We start from the raw sequence: 14,131 nt of genomic DNA, 5'->3' as shown, positions 1-14,131 counted from the left end.
GAAAAAATATAAGATGTCTTTTAAAAGATACAAGATATCTCGTAAACTTTAGAAGATATCACTTTTATCAGATACCTTATAAATTTTATCTTTTAAACAGGAATAACAGTGGGACACTTATAATTCATCGCAGTATCAATTAGTGATGTACCGATTGTCGCCGACTTTCGATTTTTTGGTCGCTATAACTGAAATGATGTGAATAGTCGATTGTCATTTTGAAAATCGAAAATCGCCGACGTCGGTATTTTTTTTTTTTTGGTTGATAATACGAATATTCCTGTCGCGACTTATCTAAAATCCAAAATGGCTGACGAAGCTGAATCGTCCGATAAGATTGAATATTGTTTAATGTTTCTCTTGAGAATCTTTCACACACATGGAGACGTCACCATTGCCGGTAAAGGCCTGCAAAACTTAGGCCTATGCTCGGCGCTTATAGTCTTTGAACAGGGAGGGATCTTTATCGTGCCACGCCTGTTGTGACACATGGCCTCGGATTTTGCTTCTTACAATAAACAAGGGGTAATGAGGCTCTATTCTAACCCGGATCCCATAAGAACAACAAAAGTCGAGAGATCTATCCCGGGAAAATAAAATCGAAAGTATGGGATTATTAACTTCAAATATCTAATTATGATTTTAGACGTCTCCATATGAGTGAAAAATTCTCAAGAGAAACGTTAAACAAGATACAATCAATCTAATGATTTTATTCTAAATAACTTAATATCTAGGGTAAAACATAAAGTAAATTTAATATATTTATGCCATAAATTTGAAATCATTAAAATTCAATTATTTTTCGATTAATCAATCGAAAAGGTACATCCGATTAATCCGATCAACGATTAATTTTATTTTCCCGATTGCCCATCACTAGTATCAATATATATGGGAGGGGGAATACAGGGTGAAAAAGGCGAGCTCCGATATGTAAAGAAAAGGCAGGATAGCAATATTCCAGAATTCAAATAGTGTTGAATATTGAAAAGATAAAAAATGACAGGATAGAAAATGCTGTAGGAAAAGGCAGGATCCGCAGTTGCCTCTATATCCCAATAAAAATTAAAAGGTTACTCCCTTAAATTCCTGTAGATACTTGTCAGTTTTAAGTGATCAGAAATTTCAGTACATGTTTCTATAGGCGATTTTGTCCGTTTAAGAACAATGCTTTTGTTTTGTTCTCTTTCACATTCGCAGTTTCCACATCGTTATTTTAAAATAAATCTCTCAAGAGGATATTTCCGAAATCTTACAAAGCATTGGAAAAGATCGATGTCGGAAAAATTTCTAAATTCAAATAGTTAGGGGGAAGAGGGGGTAAAAACTCGTAAGTTCTGTCATCCGACATCGATTACACGTTAGTGGGGAAAAAAGACAACTGACTTTAAAAACACATAATCATACATTTTAATAAACGTTTAATAGTTTCAATGTACACTTTCATTTGTTTTACTTGTTAATCGATTAGTTTCAACATACTTCATATTCAGTTTTGTATTGGAAGGGGGGGGGGTGTCTTGGTGAGAACTATGCGAACTCAGTTTTCTCTAACATTGAACATTTGATCTCACCCCTAAAATAATTTGTCAGATTAAGTAATAAGATCAATAGATATTCTACTTCGAGAAAACATTTATTTTCAACACATGGCAATTGGATGCTTTGATGTCTTTTACTGTTATATATACCCACATTTTCGTAAGAAATTCGGAAGTAACCATCGTTAGATACTGTTAATTGAATGAACAACGGCAAGTTCTGTAAATTCTAGCAAAAACTAAATTCCCCAAACCATCCCTCTCCTGTACATGGAACACATTAAAAAAAATCAGCATTTCGTTAGCATTAGACGCGCTTTCTAATTCTATAACGTCATAATAAACCACAGCAAAGGTTGATTACTGGCGTACCTTTGAACCTATATCACTGGTCCACCACTAACTGCATGTCCATGATTGCGATTACCCGTTGTACGAACGCGACTAAATATATATATATATCTGACTCGGCCTAAATTGCAATAAAATCAGTAGCAAAGAAGTTTTCAACACTTCGTTCGTGTTCAGACCACTGGGGCTCGTCACGAATTGACCCTCTCTATTCTATATTTACATCTATTTGTAAATATAGAATAGACTATGTCAAATTTTAAAAAGACAAATATTTCGTGACGAGTCCCTGTGTTCAGACGAAATATGCTTCTCTTGGATTTTCTTTGCAGTTTCTTGAAAGTCATTTCCCAAAAAATTTCTCGCAGCTCTACAAATTAAAGACACCTATGGTACATTGTCAGTGGTACAAATATTTCTTCTTAATAAATTTTGTCTGATTTCTCTATTAATATACACTTGATTTCTTTTTAATTTCATACTTGATAAACAAAAGTACATCCGGTGTGAGCTTCGTTGGCGACACTTTCGGTGCAAGAGTTGCCATGATTGACAATTTTATAACGTGGCCTTTCCGACGCTTAATTTCTTACTGATTTTACCATAAAATAAACCCTTGGCATGTAATTTTAAAATCAACGTCATTGTTTTAGTTGGTATTGGTTTTCCCTTTTCGCAAAGCCTCTTCCATCGTGCTAAAAGATTATGTAATGACACGCTAGTGTAAAGACACGTGTGCCCATCTAAAATTATTTATATACCCGCCCCTTTAAATATTGGTCCAATCGCAGTGATTGTTCTTTCCTTGATGCGTCATCATTGACAGATTTGTTTTGAAATCAACTATCCGAGACCTCGAATGAACTTGAGGAGCTGAGTCGTTCACACTTACTGTAAATTCACAGTAATGACTTTGACTTTTCAATCGACTGCTATAAATCTCATCAACTCCGGATTCTTTCAAACTTTTTTAATTATTTATTTTAGTAAAATTTTGGAAAGAGTGGTGTCATATTTTCCTTTGTCAATAACTTGCTTTACTATGTATAGCCCATATGAAGAAACTGCAAATTCTACTCCCATCCCCTGCATAGGGTCGTGAGAGTGCAAATAAAGATAATCTTAAAGAGGGCCTTCTGCAAGGTGTCATGCCATGAAGTTTCACAAAAATTGGATAAGAAACATCATCAAATCTTCTACATGTGAGAAATTTCAGAAAGTGACAGTGACCCTGGCTTTGTAACTTGAACAGCAATAGAAACCAAAGTCTTTATATTCTGTAGCACACTTGCTTGTTTCAGTGACCCTGGCTTTGTAACTTGAACAGCAATAGAAACCAAAGTCTTTATATTCTGTAGCACACTTGCTTGTTTCCAACAAGAACCAGGTAAGCAATAAAGCTATAATCTTATAAGCAAGGCCAAACCAATGAACATTTGAACACACTATATTCTTCTGCAACTGTGCTTCAAGGGGGATAATTATAAGCATCTAAGTTCATACAGAATTTTTATTGGACCCTGAAACAGCATGGTGTTTTCAACAGAAGTTCCTGTATAACATACCTCTGTACCCCACAGGACATAGGCAGGCATAATCCTTCAGGCTGACTGTGTTGTAACAGACTCCTCCATAATGACACGGATTGTTGTAACACACACTAGAAGGGTCCAGTATTTCACACAGTGTTCCCGAGTATCCTATAAAGTCACAAATGTAAAGCTGATTTCACAGAGCATGTGTTATTATACAGTGCATTTCATTTTTTTTAAATTCTACCCATGATACCCTTGCAATGTAAAATATCATTCATTTACTCTAAATTATTCTACAAATTCAAAAGTTTGTCTTTTTAATTCAAAAATTTTAGTTTTTCATTCAAAGAGAGATAATCCACTTTGATGGCCAAAATAATTTAGTTTATTAAAGGAAAGAGAGATAACTCTCCGCCAATTTTTACCTAATCTGCAATCACAGCGTCCTTTAAATCCATCAGCGGTTGTTATGATTCGGCAGGTTCCATTGTTCTCACAGAAATGGGCATCCGGTCGACACGGATTATCGTCTTGGCAATATTCTCCTACATAATTCTCACCACATCTGAAATGTGCATTTACATATAATATATAGTGTTGTGTTTTTTTTAAATCTTCCATAAAGTTTCGTCAGAATCTGAATCTACATGTGTGACATTATAAAAAATAATAATTGCAAAATAAAATGGCTGCTATCACTGCTAGATATTACAAAATAGCATACATGTTTAGTATTCAATTGCCTTTAACAAATACACTGGTAAATTTATACAAAATACTGGTAAATTTAAACAAAAAATTGTAGACAATATGCGAGTACAAAATGCCTGAAAACTTTAATACATATTTTTGTACCAAATATTGATATAATAAAAAATGTTTTAATTGTTTTTATAATCAATTTCAAATTAATTTGTACATAAATCTCACATCAAGATGAACACCTTAATTACATTCACAGCCAAAGGGCGATCACTCTTACATATCTATCTAGTCAGTAAATTTGGGGGGGGGGAATACATCATTTCTGTCTTTCTCTGTTATTCCTGTACGTAATCTTTAGCTTGTTTACATCAATTCACTTGAGTATGTTCAGAATGTTCAAAGTTCATGTTTAGCATGTTCAAAGTTTCTTTAACAAATATAGTTCAAAAGTTATAACAAAGGTGTAAATTGCAATCATTAGCACAATGTGACATGGCCAAAACTCCCTTTCATATGTACATTTTGGGATTTGACCACAGGTTTGCTACATCTGTGTTGCAATAGATACTGATAAAATTTGTCTCCATACTTTATTTAATCATTTAATCTCAGGATCACAAGTGTTGGAGAGAGAGAGAGAGAGAGAGAGAGAGAGAGAGAGAGAGAGAGAGAGATGAACAGACAGGTGGATCCTATAGAAATCCCCCATTCATCAATTTGAAAGAAAATCAACCAACTGTAGAAATTTGGAGAAAATAATGTAAGCATCCAAATCTAAAGGGATATGCACACTTTCATCTAAAAGGTTAGCAAAAATTTCAAAACATGTATGAATATTTATTTTGCATCAATATTGTATTTTGCTGCCTTGATTTATTTCTTGATCACTTGATTTCAAGTTTTAAGATAAAGGAAATTTTCCCCGGAAGGAGGTCCAATACACTAACCAAACATGTTTTTTAAGGGAATCAACTCAGGTCTGGCATGTCCCTCAAATGATAATGAAATGATAACAATCAAACTACACAGAGGGTTGTTGAAAAAAAAAATCTTTAAAATTTCCGATTTTGAAAAGTAGAAGATAAAAGAAGTGTAAAAGTCTTCCATAGAATTCAAACCCACTCCAACAAGCTAGGACTCTTGTCATTAAAAGTCTTCCATAGAATGCGAACCCACTCCAACAAGCTAGGACTCTGTCATTAAAAGTCTTCCATAGAATTCAAACCCACTCCAACAAGCTAGGACTCTTGTCATTAAAAGTCTTCCATAGAATTCAAACCCACTCCAACAAGCTAGGACTCTGTCATTAAAAGTCTTCCATAGAATTCAAACCCACTCCAACAAGCTAGGACTCTGTCATTAAAAGTCTTCCATAGAATTCAAACCCACTCCAACAAGCTAGGACTCTGTCATCATTGATCTATGGCTGGTAATAGCTCGTGACTACCAAAGTGCAACATACCCACTAAGCATTTTTTTTTTTTTTAAAACCACGAGAAAATGTCAATCGGAGTAGATACTCAAACTGCTATAATTCTGTATTTCTGCTGTGAAATTCATTTGGAGTCCTTAACAGACAAATTTTGTATTTTAAAGAAAGCCTGTGTTTTGAAAACTATGCAAATTTAAATTTGAGGTGAAATTCTACTGCATTTTCATTTTTTTTAAAAAGCACAAGAAAGATAAAACAATGAGCCCATGCAATGCAAACTGTTTATCTCCCCTGCCAATGAGTTCATATTCTTCTTCAAAGATGATTCTACACTAATTACTATACACAGTAATATAGCTTTTATATAACAATTCTCAATAAGTCCTCTGTACTTCAGGCAGCCTAGTCACAATAAAAAAAATCAACTTTCAGCAAACAAATTATTACAAAGTTAATGTCATATTCAATGAACTGCAAACTATAAGTATCACTTTGAGTATTGCTGAAGATGGACCACTTCCATAGATCTAGCAGATTTGGAACCCCTACATCTTTAGTTTAAACTCCAAATCATTTGTCATGTATTTATAGACACCCAACATGATAATATTTGCCTGTATTTGCACAAACATTGCTAGGGGACTAAATGAAGTTGTCATTTACTTTATTTTCTGACAGATCTCAATAAAATATCAATGAAAAGATAAGAAAGACCCCTGTCAGGTGTAAACAGCCCACTTTCATACCTGTATACGGTTATTACAAACTCATAACTTTAATTTTACACTTATACATATATTTCTTTTTCTGTAGAAATCACAGGTCTACGAGTAAAGCAGTATCAAGATGGATAACTCTAGCAGCACTTCAACAACTTGTACAATGAGGCATTATGTCTGCTCAATGGGCTGATCAGAAATTTACAGACAGGTGTGAATGTCTGTAGGTAAACACAGGTAAATCCCTGGGACAGGTGAAGTACTTCAATAGACTTAGGATAAATTTTAATTACATCCTGCACCATTCTGCGACACTTCAAATCCAGCTGTCATGCCCAACGATTTATTCAGCAGACATAAAAGTTGATTGATACCTCTGATCGTGATGATCCAACAAAATTCAATGGCATTCCAGTAAACAAACTAGAATTCGTACAGCAATTCATTGTTCAAAGTGAATGAAATAAAATCCTCTTGAAGACATGCACATCTTTGAAATCTGATTCTGTTTTCTCTTTTTAATACCTCATTAATACTATATCAGCATACATTACATACATCAAGAGCATATATATTGTAGGATGTATAAATATTAGATAGAATGTGTAGATAAAAAAAAATTTTTAATCGGCTTGGAGTCTCGTAAAGTTAAGCGAAAAAAATGGCAAACATTTTCAGAAGCAAATTTTTTTGGTAATCAATCAAAGTTGCCTTTATTTTCTTGTGAACTTGAAATGTCAATCACATGTTACACAGACAAAGATAATTCTGCATAATAGATCAAGTGATCTATCTTCTTTTTTATTTTGAAACACACCATGTGCAGAGCCCTGAAGTAAGTACAACTGTAAATCGGAGCTGGCCAATCAGGTGCCCTCTACCGACAGGTGTTCTGTACCATTACCTGAAGAAAGCACACCTAACGACTCAACCTTTAAACATGACCTAACTGATTCTGATATCATATCTCTGCTAAACAGACTAGATTTATTCAGTATTCTGATAACTTGAATAAATAAATAGGTCTTGATTTCACTCCTTACATAATCTTGTAGAAGTAACAAAAATGACAACTTCCCATAAACAATGAATTTAGAAACCCCATGTTTTACAAAGTTTTTAAAGTACAGGAAAAATCAAACAATTATTTCTAAGTCACTGTAAACTTGAACAGCCATGTTGTGACTACACAACCAGGATCACTTCCGTGGGGTCAAACGTAAAACGCCAGTAAGACTACACAGCACGGCAGCGTCCCAGTTCTCCGTAGTTTACGGACCTGCGACTGTTTGTCCCGCTCTCCATCCCTGTGTTTACTGTGAACAGGGAGATTCAGAATACAATCGGATAAACTGTTCCCCAATCAATGTACACATGTCCATTAACTTCGGGTGTTCACCCTGCAAATTCCTTCCTCACACATCATAGGACCTTCTCTGGTCTCTCAGCAATGCTTCCAATGTCTCCTCAGCATTTGTAATTAAGTACCAGCATTTCAGAAGCTGTAACTCCAAATGTGCTAGGTAAATAAGGGTCTGTCACCACTAATCAGTGCACAGGGATTCAATGCATATCATAAATACTCCAAAGATGACCGACAGGAGAGTGTACTCGCAACAGCACTCGTCATACAATATACTAATTCACTAAAGAGAGAAAGAGAGAGTAGCCATTTTAGTTTAGTTTTAGTGCTTAGCAGCTAGTTTGCAATTGCTTTTTATTTTTATCCAGATTTCATTTCTATGACTAAATATTCAATCGTCCTGAAGAAGGGAAAGTTTGTCCCAAAAATCTGACAATTTTATCTTGACAAGGAATGAAAAATATATTTCATAATTGTTTCAAAGAAATCTGATTCATTGAACTACATAATTTTTCAAGACCTGTATTTTACTGTTCTTCTCACTTTCATAACATAAAATAATACCCACATCATGTAAATTCCATGTTACAGGAACCAAATCAAATTGAATTGGGCAACTCATTTAAAATTGATCAGCAAATCTAATTATATTATCAATGACCACCCAAGGTACTCCATGTATCTAGGGATTCTGCTACGACTATGAAACATTGTGAGTACATTTAAGAATCGTGTATTCTGACCATCCCTGTTTAGTTATACTGTATCCTGTTTTGGCTCCGGTGCACATTAAGTGACATCAGTGCCAACTGCCAAGCATAACGACAGATACATATATCTCCGAAATTGCCTACCAATGATATAATTGGGATATTACTGATAACTGAGTCATTAGCCATCCCACCTAACTGACACCCTGGCCAGCGTGTGTGATATACTCTTTTTATCTCCCTTGTTGGGTTATACATAGTTTCACTCTCGCCTTCATTCACACATTCTCTCTGCAGGTTTTTGTGTTATTTCACAGTTACACAAAAGGCTACGAAATCAGTTGTAAAATGGGTTGGGTAGCTTGGGTAACCCCTACAATGATAACAATAGACCCCGCTAATCAAGTCCACCAAAACTTTCTCCTTGACAGGTTTATCCTAGAACCTAACTGTTAATATTTCCAGTAGATCTAACTATACAATGTAGCAGACACAGGTTATTGCTTTTATGTAATAGATCAATATCCTATCAAAATCCTCTCACTCTTATCAAAAGCAGGTGATTTTTCCTCTATAAAGGATAATGATTACAGTACAATCTGTCTTGTACCTAGCCTAACTCTTCTAGATGCAGACAGTAGTATTTAACTATAATGCCTATTAGTCGCTATTACACTCCTGAGAGTGAAGTAAAATTGTAATAAACATCTATAGGGTTTCAATGGTTTGAAATAAATTCACCTCATAGAACAGTGATTATTGTCAATTTCAAACAAATACCACCAACATTAGCATAAGTTTTCTGAACATCCTGGACTTCTTTTATTTGTGTCTTGTCTTTTGTCCAAGTGTTATATACAACAAGCAAATTCTGTACATTATTTTGTACAACTGACCACACCTAAATAGAAAACCAGCTCTATGTCATCGCCAAAATACTTATACACGCAACAAAACAGCCCAGTATCATTGCCCAAACACCACTACATTAACAGCCCAGCATCTTTGCCCAAACACTTCTGCATGCAACAGCCCAGTGTCATTGCCCAATCGTGTTACAAAAAACAATTCCACAATATTTAACAAGCTCAGAAAGTTATATCTCTTTTAACTTTCTGTGATCGTTAATTGTTGCAAATTTTACTTATGTACTTACAATTCAGATACAGTTTTATATAAAAACATGGAAGACATACATCAACTTATTTTGGTTTATTTTTTAGGGTTTTTTCTCTCTTCTTCTTGCAGGTATAAATTTGATTGTATCTTTTATGGTATTGCCTTAAAAAAAAACCTTTCTAATCTTGAGCACATATTATACATTATGCCTTTCAGAGGGCTTTGATTGGAAAGAAAATGCACTATACTGTAATATATATACAGAATGAAATCATGTCTTCTACTGACTTGTCACTTACCAGAATTACAAAAATTGCCAAGTAACAAAGGCTACCTAGCATTAAATCAAGAGTTTGAAGACAGACCCCCATACTATATATACTGAATCATATTGCTAAATATTTATTTTATCTGACTCACAACACAAGTAGCACTTGCTTTCAAAATGTTTTAGCATAACTGTAAACAGAGCATCAAGATGATTTTTTGTTTCATCTGTGCCTGTGATTTTTTTTATGTGAAAAGATGATGTGCTAATTTAAAGCTCTCTTGCCAGGTCTTATCAAATGCTCCACACATGCTATTGGCATCTTTTCCATGGCCCTCCAAGTACCCAATAATTGCATTTGTGTTCAGTGCATTTCAATATATCTTTTATAATGTGAAATATTTTGATGTGGACAAATACTCCATTGCATATAAATGTTGCTGGCAGTCAAGATCATGCAGCATTGATATGATGGAGTTCTTGAATTCTTACGTTATGGAAAATTATTCACACGATGTCATGATCAATTGTTGCATCCAATTGAAACTCAATCCTATAAGACATAGTGCATAAATTCATTCACTGTTACAAATCACCAGGAAAGGAGAGGGGCACAGATTTTCCCCTTATTTAAGTGCCCTGCTACTTAGACTTTCAGTCCATGACAGGACTTTGAGATCCCTACTTCTTTTTAATATTACCACCTACTTTTTATCTAAAGGACAACCCTGAAAACCTATGTGGCTTGAAAGAACTTAGTAGTCATACTACTTTATAATTCCTCCCTGTGTCGAATCTCACTTTCCTGAAACATTTTGGGTGGGTCTTAAGCAAAAGATCCCAGGGTGGCAGTTTTCCTTCCAACAATATCGCACTTTGTTCTCCCATTATTCTGTACCATCCAATTCTTGGTCTATCCCTGGATCAAATAGCATTTCTTATTTACCCATAACTACCTCATTATTTGATTTATCAAAGACTAGGAGTCTAATATCAGAATGCATGAATAGACTTCTTCATTAAATCAGATTTTCCCTGGGTTTATGACTTGTTTGATTTTAAAGAATGGAAAAATTGTTCTTTAATAAGCGTGGTAAGAGGAACCTTATTATTTAACAAAAATGCTACGTCACTGAAAATTCAAACTGCACAAAAACTAAATGACCAGTATTAACTTTTGAAGTTTAAATCCAGGATTAATTTCTGCACCTAATCATGCAATATGTTGGTATAAATTTTAAAATGTTAATAATCTGTCCTTTTAAGAGTACATTACTGACAAACCGCATCAAAGATTGTAACACCAGTAAACACAAATACTAATGAAAATCAAACACAATGCTATGTCCTTGTGTGTAACTTTAAAAATCAAACAGAAATGCCCCATGTCAACACATATTAGGATGTTTACCATCTGTACTCACAAAGAAACTTTTATTAATGCCTACATGGTCAAACAAGAAGTGTGGTCCAATTTCCCTCCAAAATTTGGTGACAGATGTTGACCATAGGTCTAGAAAACGCCATGCACCATGCGTGTGTCATACAAAAATGCTGTTCTCTGAGGGGCTGAAACCGTTGATCATTAATTAAAACCCTACATTTGACTGAGCTGTACAAAAATATCAACAAAGACATAGTATAAATCCAACTGAATGGGTTTAACAGAATTCTGATGTGTACAAATGTTATGTACAACAATGAACATCCCAAAAAAAGGTCAAGTTCAAATTGTTCAATTGAGACAAGATTCACATCATTCAGGCACCTGCTAGCTAATACACAGATATCTATATGTTGAAAAACACCTTCATTAGTCAATGTCTATTTGACTTTAAGTATGAAAATTTGTTATATTTATGAGATTCCTTCAATATAAAGATGCAACAGATTGCCATTCAACAGATGTGCCTTTTATCAGGGACTCTACCTGAGAAGCCAGATTTTACAGGGAGCACCTGTCGCCTTCTCCACTGACAATTCCCCTGATTTTACAGCTGATGGCACAGCACATGTCTAAGTGCTGTGGCTATTTAATCAATTTCAGTCTAAAAATGAATTCCTCTGCTTAAGGTGACTATTAAAGGTAACAATGAAGATTCATAGAAAACCAAACTTTTTCTTTCTTGCTAAAATATTACAAAGAATGAATCCAATTAAAAACTATGATTAAAGCCTCCACAAATCTGTATATAATCAAAATAATTTTAAACAGGAGTTACTTAGAATATCATTAATAATATGTTGTTTCTGACCCTAGGATACAAACGCTTGTGAAGCTTATTTTTAATAAGTCTGTAAAATTCCCAAATCCGCTGTAGTGTGATGAGAAAATGACTTTTTTAAAGCAATACAAGTCCCATTTAAGTTGTTTGCACAATAAATTAAAATATCTGTACCTATCTGTAAGTAATTCAGAGAATACAAATCTCTCAAAGTTTTCAATACAGATTAAAGAGTACAAAGCCACTATTCCCTGAGGTAGCAGTGACGTTAATTTGTTAAAGCCCTAGACAAAGAAGATGTTACAATGTTAAATACCAATACATACTGCTTCTCAAAGACCACAGGAGATGACCAAAGATAGTACATTTAAACAAAAAATAGCTCCTAAAATTTGAGAGGAGCTGCTAAATCTGATATAAAATGCCAATTATGAAAAAACAATTCCATATGGGACGTGTTACTTTGATTACTAACAGCTCCCAGTGTTGTGTTACCATTATAAACTGAATCTAAAAGAGCCCTAAAGTTTCTGATAAAGAAACAACAAAAAAACCATCTGGGAACTTTAAGAACCTTTTTTTTCCCATAATAACTGTTCCCTGTAAACGTGTGCAAGACCAACAAATAATCAATTTCAATAGTCCCTTAGAACTGAATAAATAATGACCAACTTAACACTTCTAACTTCTTGACGCCATTTCTCCTATATACGCTAGTTCATCAGGATTCACATCACAAGAAAAAGTTCTTTAGCAAGAAAAGTAGATATATGCCAAAAAACAACTTCATTACAAAATTCTACAGATAAAACATAGATATATTTACTGATGATTAATGAAAAAATCTGAGCCCCTGACTGCTGTTAGCTAACTTGTGAACCTGATCAGTTAAAAGAAACATTCAACGAGCATTTAGGATGTCTTTCAAATAAAGAATTTTAAGTTTCTAGGCAATTTCACTAGTTGTGACATTTCTAAACCCAAGGGAAGTGTATTTGTGATGTAAAAAAAAATCTAAAAACTTTCATTTTACATCCTCTTCATGACTGTAGTTTAATTTGTGGGAAATTCATCCCCATATTGTCCATTTTCATATGTGTTTCACATTAACATATTTACTTTAGAGCTTTTTGTCAACATCAAGAGCAAGATTCGAGATTTTCCCTTCTAGGTATGAAAACTTTTCAGAGAGGTCAAGGTAATGGCAAATGGTTACCATAGCAATGACCACTAGACACTTACATACAATAACTTTTGCTGCCACTTGTTTGACATAAGCCCCCATTCAGACAGGGATCAGGTAAACAGGACGGGAAACCTAGAGAAAAACATAATGAAATTCATGTTAATTCATAAGACGCTTTTTGTTACAATTATAAAGCAACCTTTGATTTATATCATATTTTGAGTGTTACAACCTCTGACATGCTGCAAGTGTTCTGTGTATCTCACCTGTCACTTACAACATGTCTCAAAACTTCTAAATACTGCTTCAAACCTTTTTTTTCTTAATTTCCGAAAATATTCATTATAAAAATTATTAAAAACAAGTTTCACATGCATAGTCCTATATGTATATTCTATTATCTCTTATCTAGACAAGATCAATCTATCTGAAGCCCTCGAGACAATGTGCACATATGAAAGATGCATGTTGGATCATTTGCATACCTTGTGTGTCCAAAACGAGTGCCAATACACATACAAGACACAGTAAGTGCCCCATAACTCCAAAATATTAAAACACTGCACAACAAGATTCACATTTTCAAGGCATCGTTAAAAATTATTCCAAAATGTAACTGATATAAAATCCACGCGGTTTTCTGAGGTTATTTTCGGTTTAAAATGTAATCCATTGCTCCCGCGACCTGGTTTTCTCACAACAAAGTTTTTCGCTCGTGTTCCCTTTGAAAGATCATCGTCCCTTGTATTCCTCCGCCAAGAAGTGGCACGCTTCGTTAAATTCCATCACTTGTTATAGTAATAACAGCATACATGGGACACAAATTTAATGTCATACACGTTTTTTACACAAACTCAAACCTTCAATTTTTGCTCCACTTTTCTGTTTAGTCTTCCTTTGTGCTGGTATTTACAGAACTATTTATTTATCCGTGCGCGGATTGGTAACCGCGATTTTTGTTGATATAAAATCAA

General features: G+C 34.4%; 1 protein-coding gene and 1 long non-coding RNA gene across 4 annotated transcripts in view; both read right to left on the bottom strand.

Annotated features, from left to right (window-relative positions):
* Window positions 1–13,919, bottom strand: part of LOC125678882 (neurogenic locus notch homolog protein 1-like) — a 58,082-nt gene extending 44,163 nt beyond the window's left edge. For 2 of the 3 annotated variants that reach the window (XM_048917651.2, XM_048917653.2), the window contains exons 1-4: window positions 13,643–13,916; window positions 13,214–13,289; window positions 3,856–3,995; window positions 3,461–3,595 (exon numbers count right to left, since the gene is read on the bottom strand). In XM_048917651.2, the coding sequence (XP_048773608.2) occupies window positions 3,461–3,595; window positions 3,856–3,995; window positions 13,214–13,289; window positions 13,643–13,697 (406 nt within the window). In that variant the 5' untranslated portion in view covers window positions 13,698–13,916. Of the gene's footprint in view, window positions 1–3,460; window positions 3,596–3,855; window positions 3,996–13,213; window positions 13,290–13,642 lie in introns of all 3 variants that reach the window. The other variant, XM_048917652.2, reaches the window with a different exon arrangement.
* Window positions 6,790–9,764, bottom strand: LOC130051964 (uncharacterized). Its single transcript, XR_008800253.1, has 2 exons — window positions 8,218–9,764; window positions 6,790–7,932 (listed from the first exon to the last, which is right to left on the bottom strand). It is a non-coding gene; the product is annotated as an uncharacterized LOC130051964 (long non-coding RNA).
* Window positions 13,920–14,131: the final 212 nt, after the last annotated feature.

The sequence above is a fragment of the Ostrea edulis genome, chromosome 2 (assembly GCF_947568905.1).
Source record: "Ostrea edulis chromosome 2, xbOstEdul1.1, whole genome shotgun sequence".
Lineage (NCBI taxonomy): Eukaryota > Metazoa > Mollusca > Bivalvia > Ostreida > Ostreidae > Ostrea > Ostrea edulis.
The sequence above is the reverse complement of the archived record's forward strand: the minus strand, read 5'-3'. Positions and strand labels throughout refer to the sequence as shown.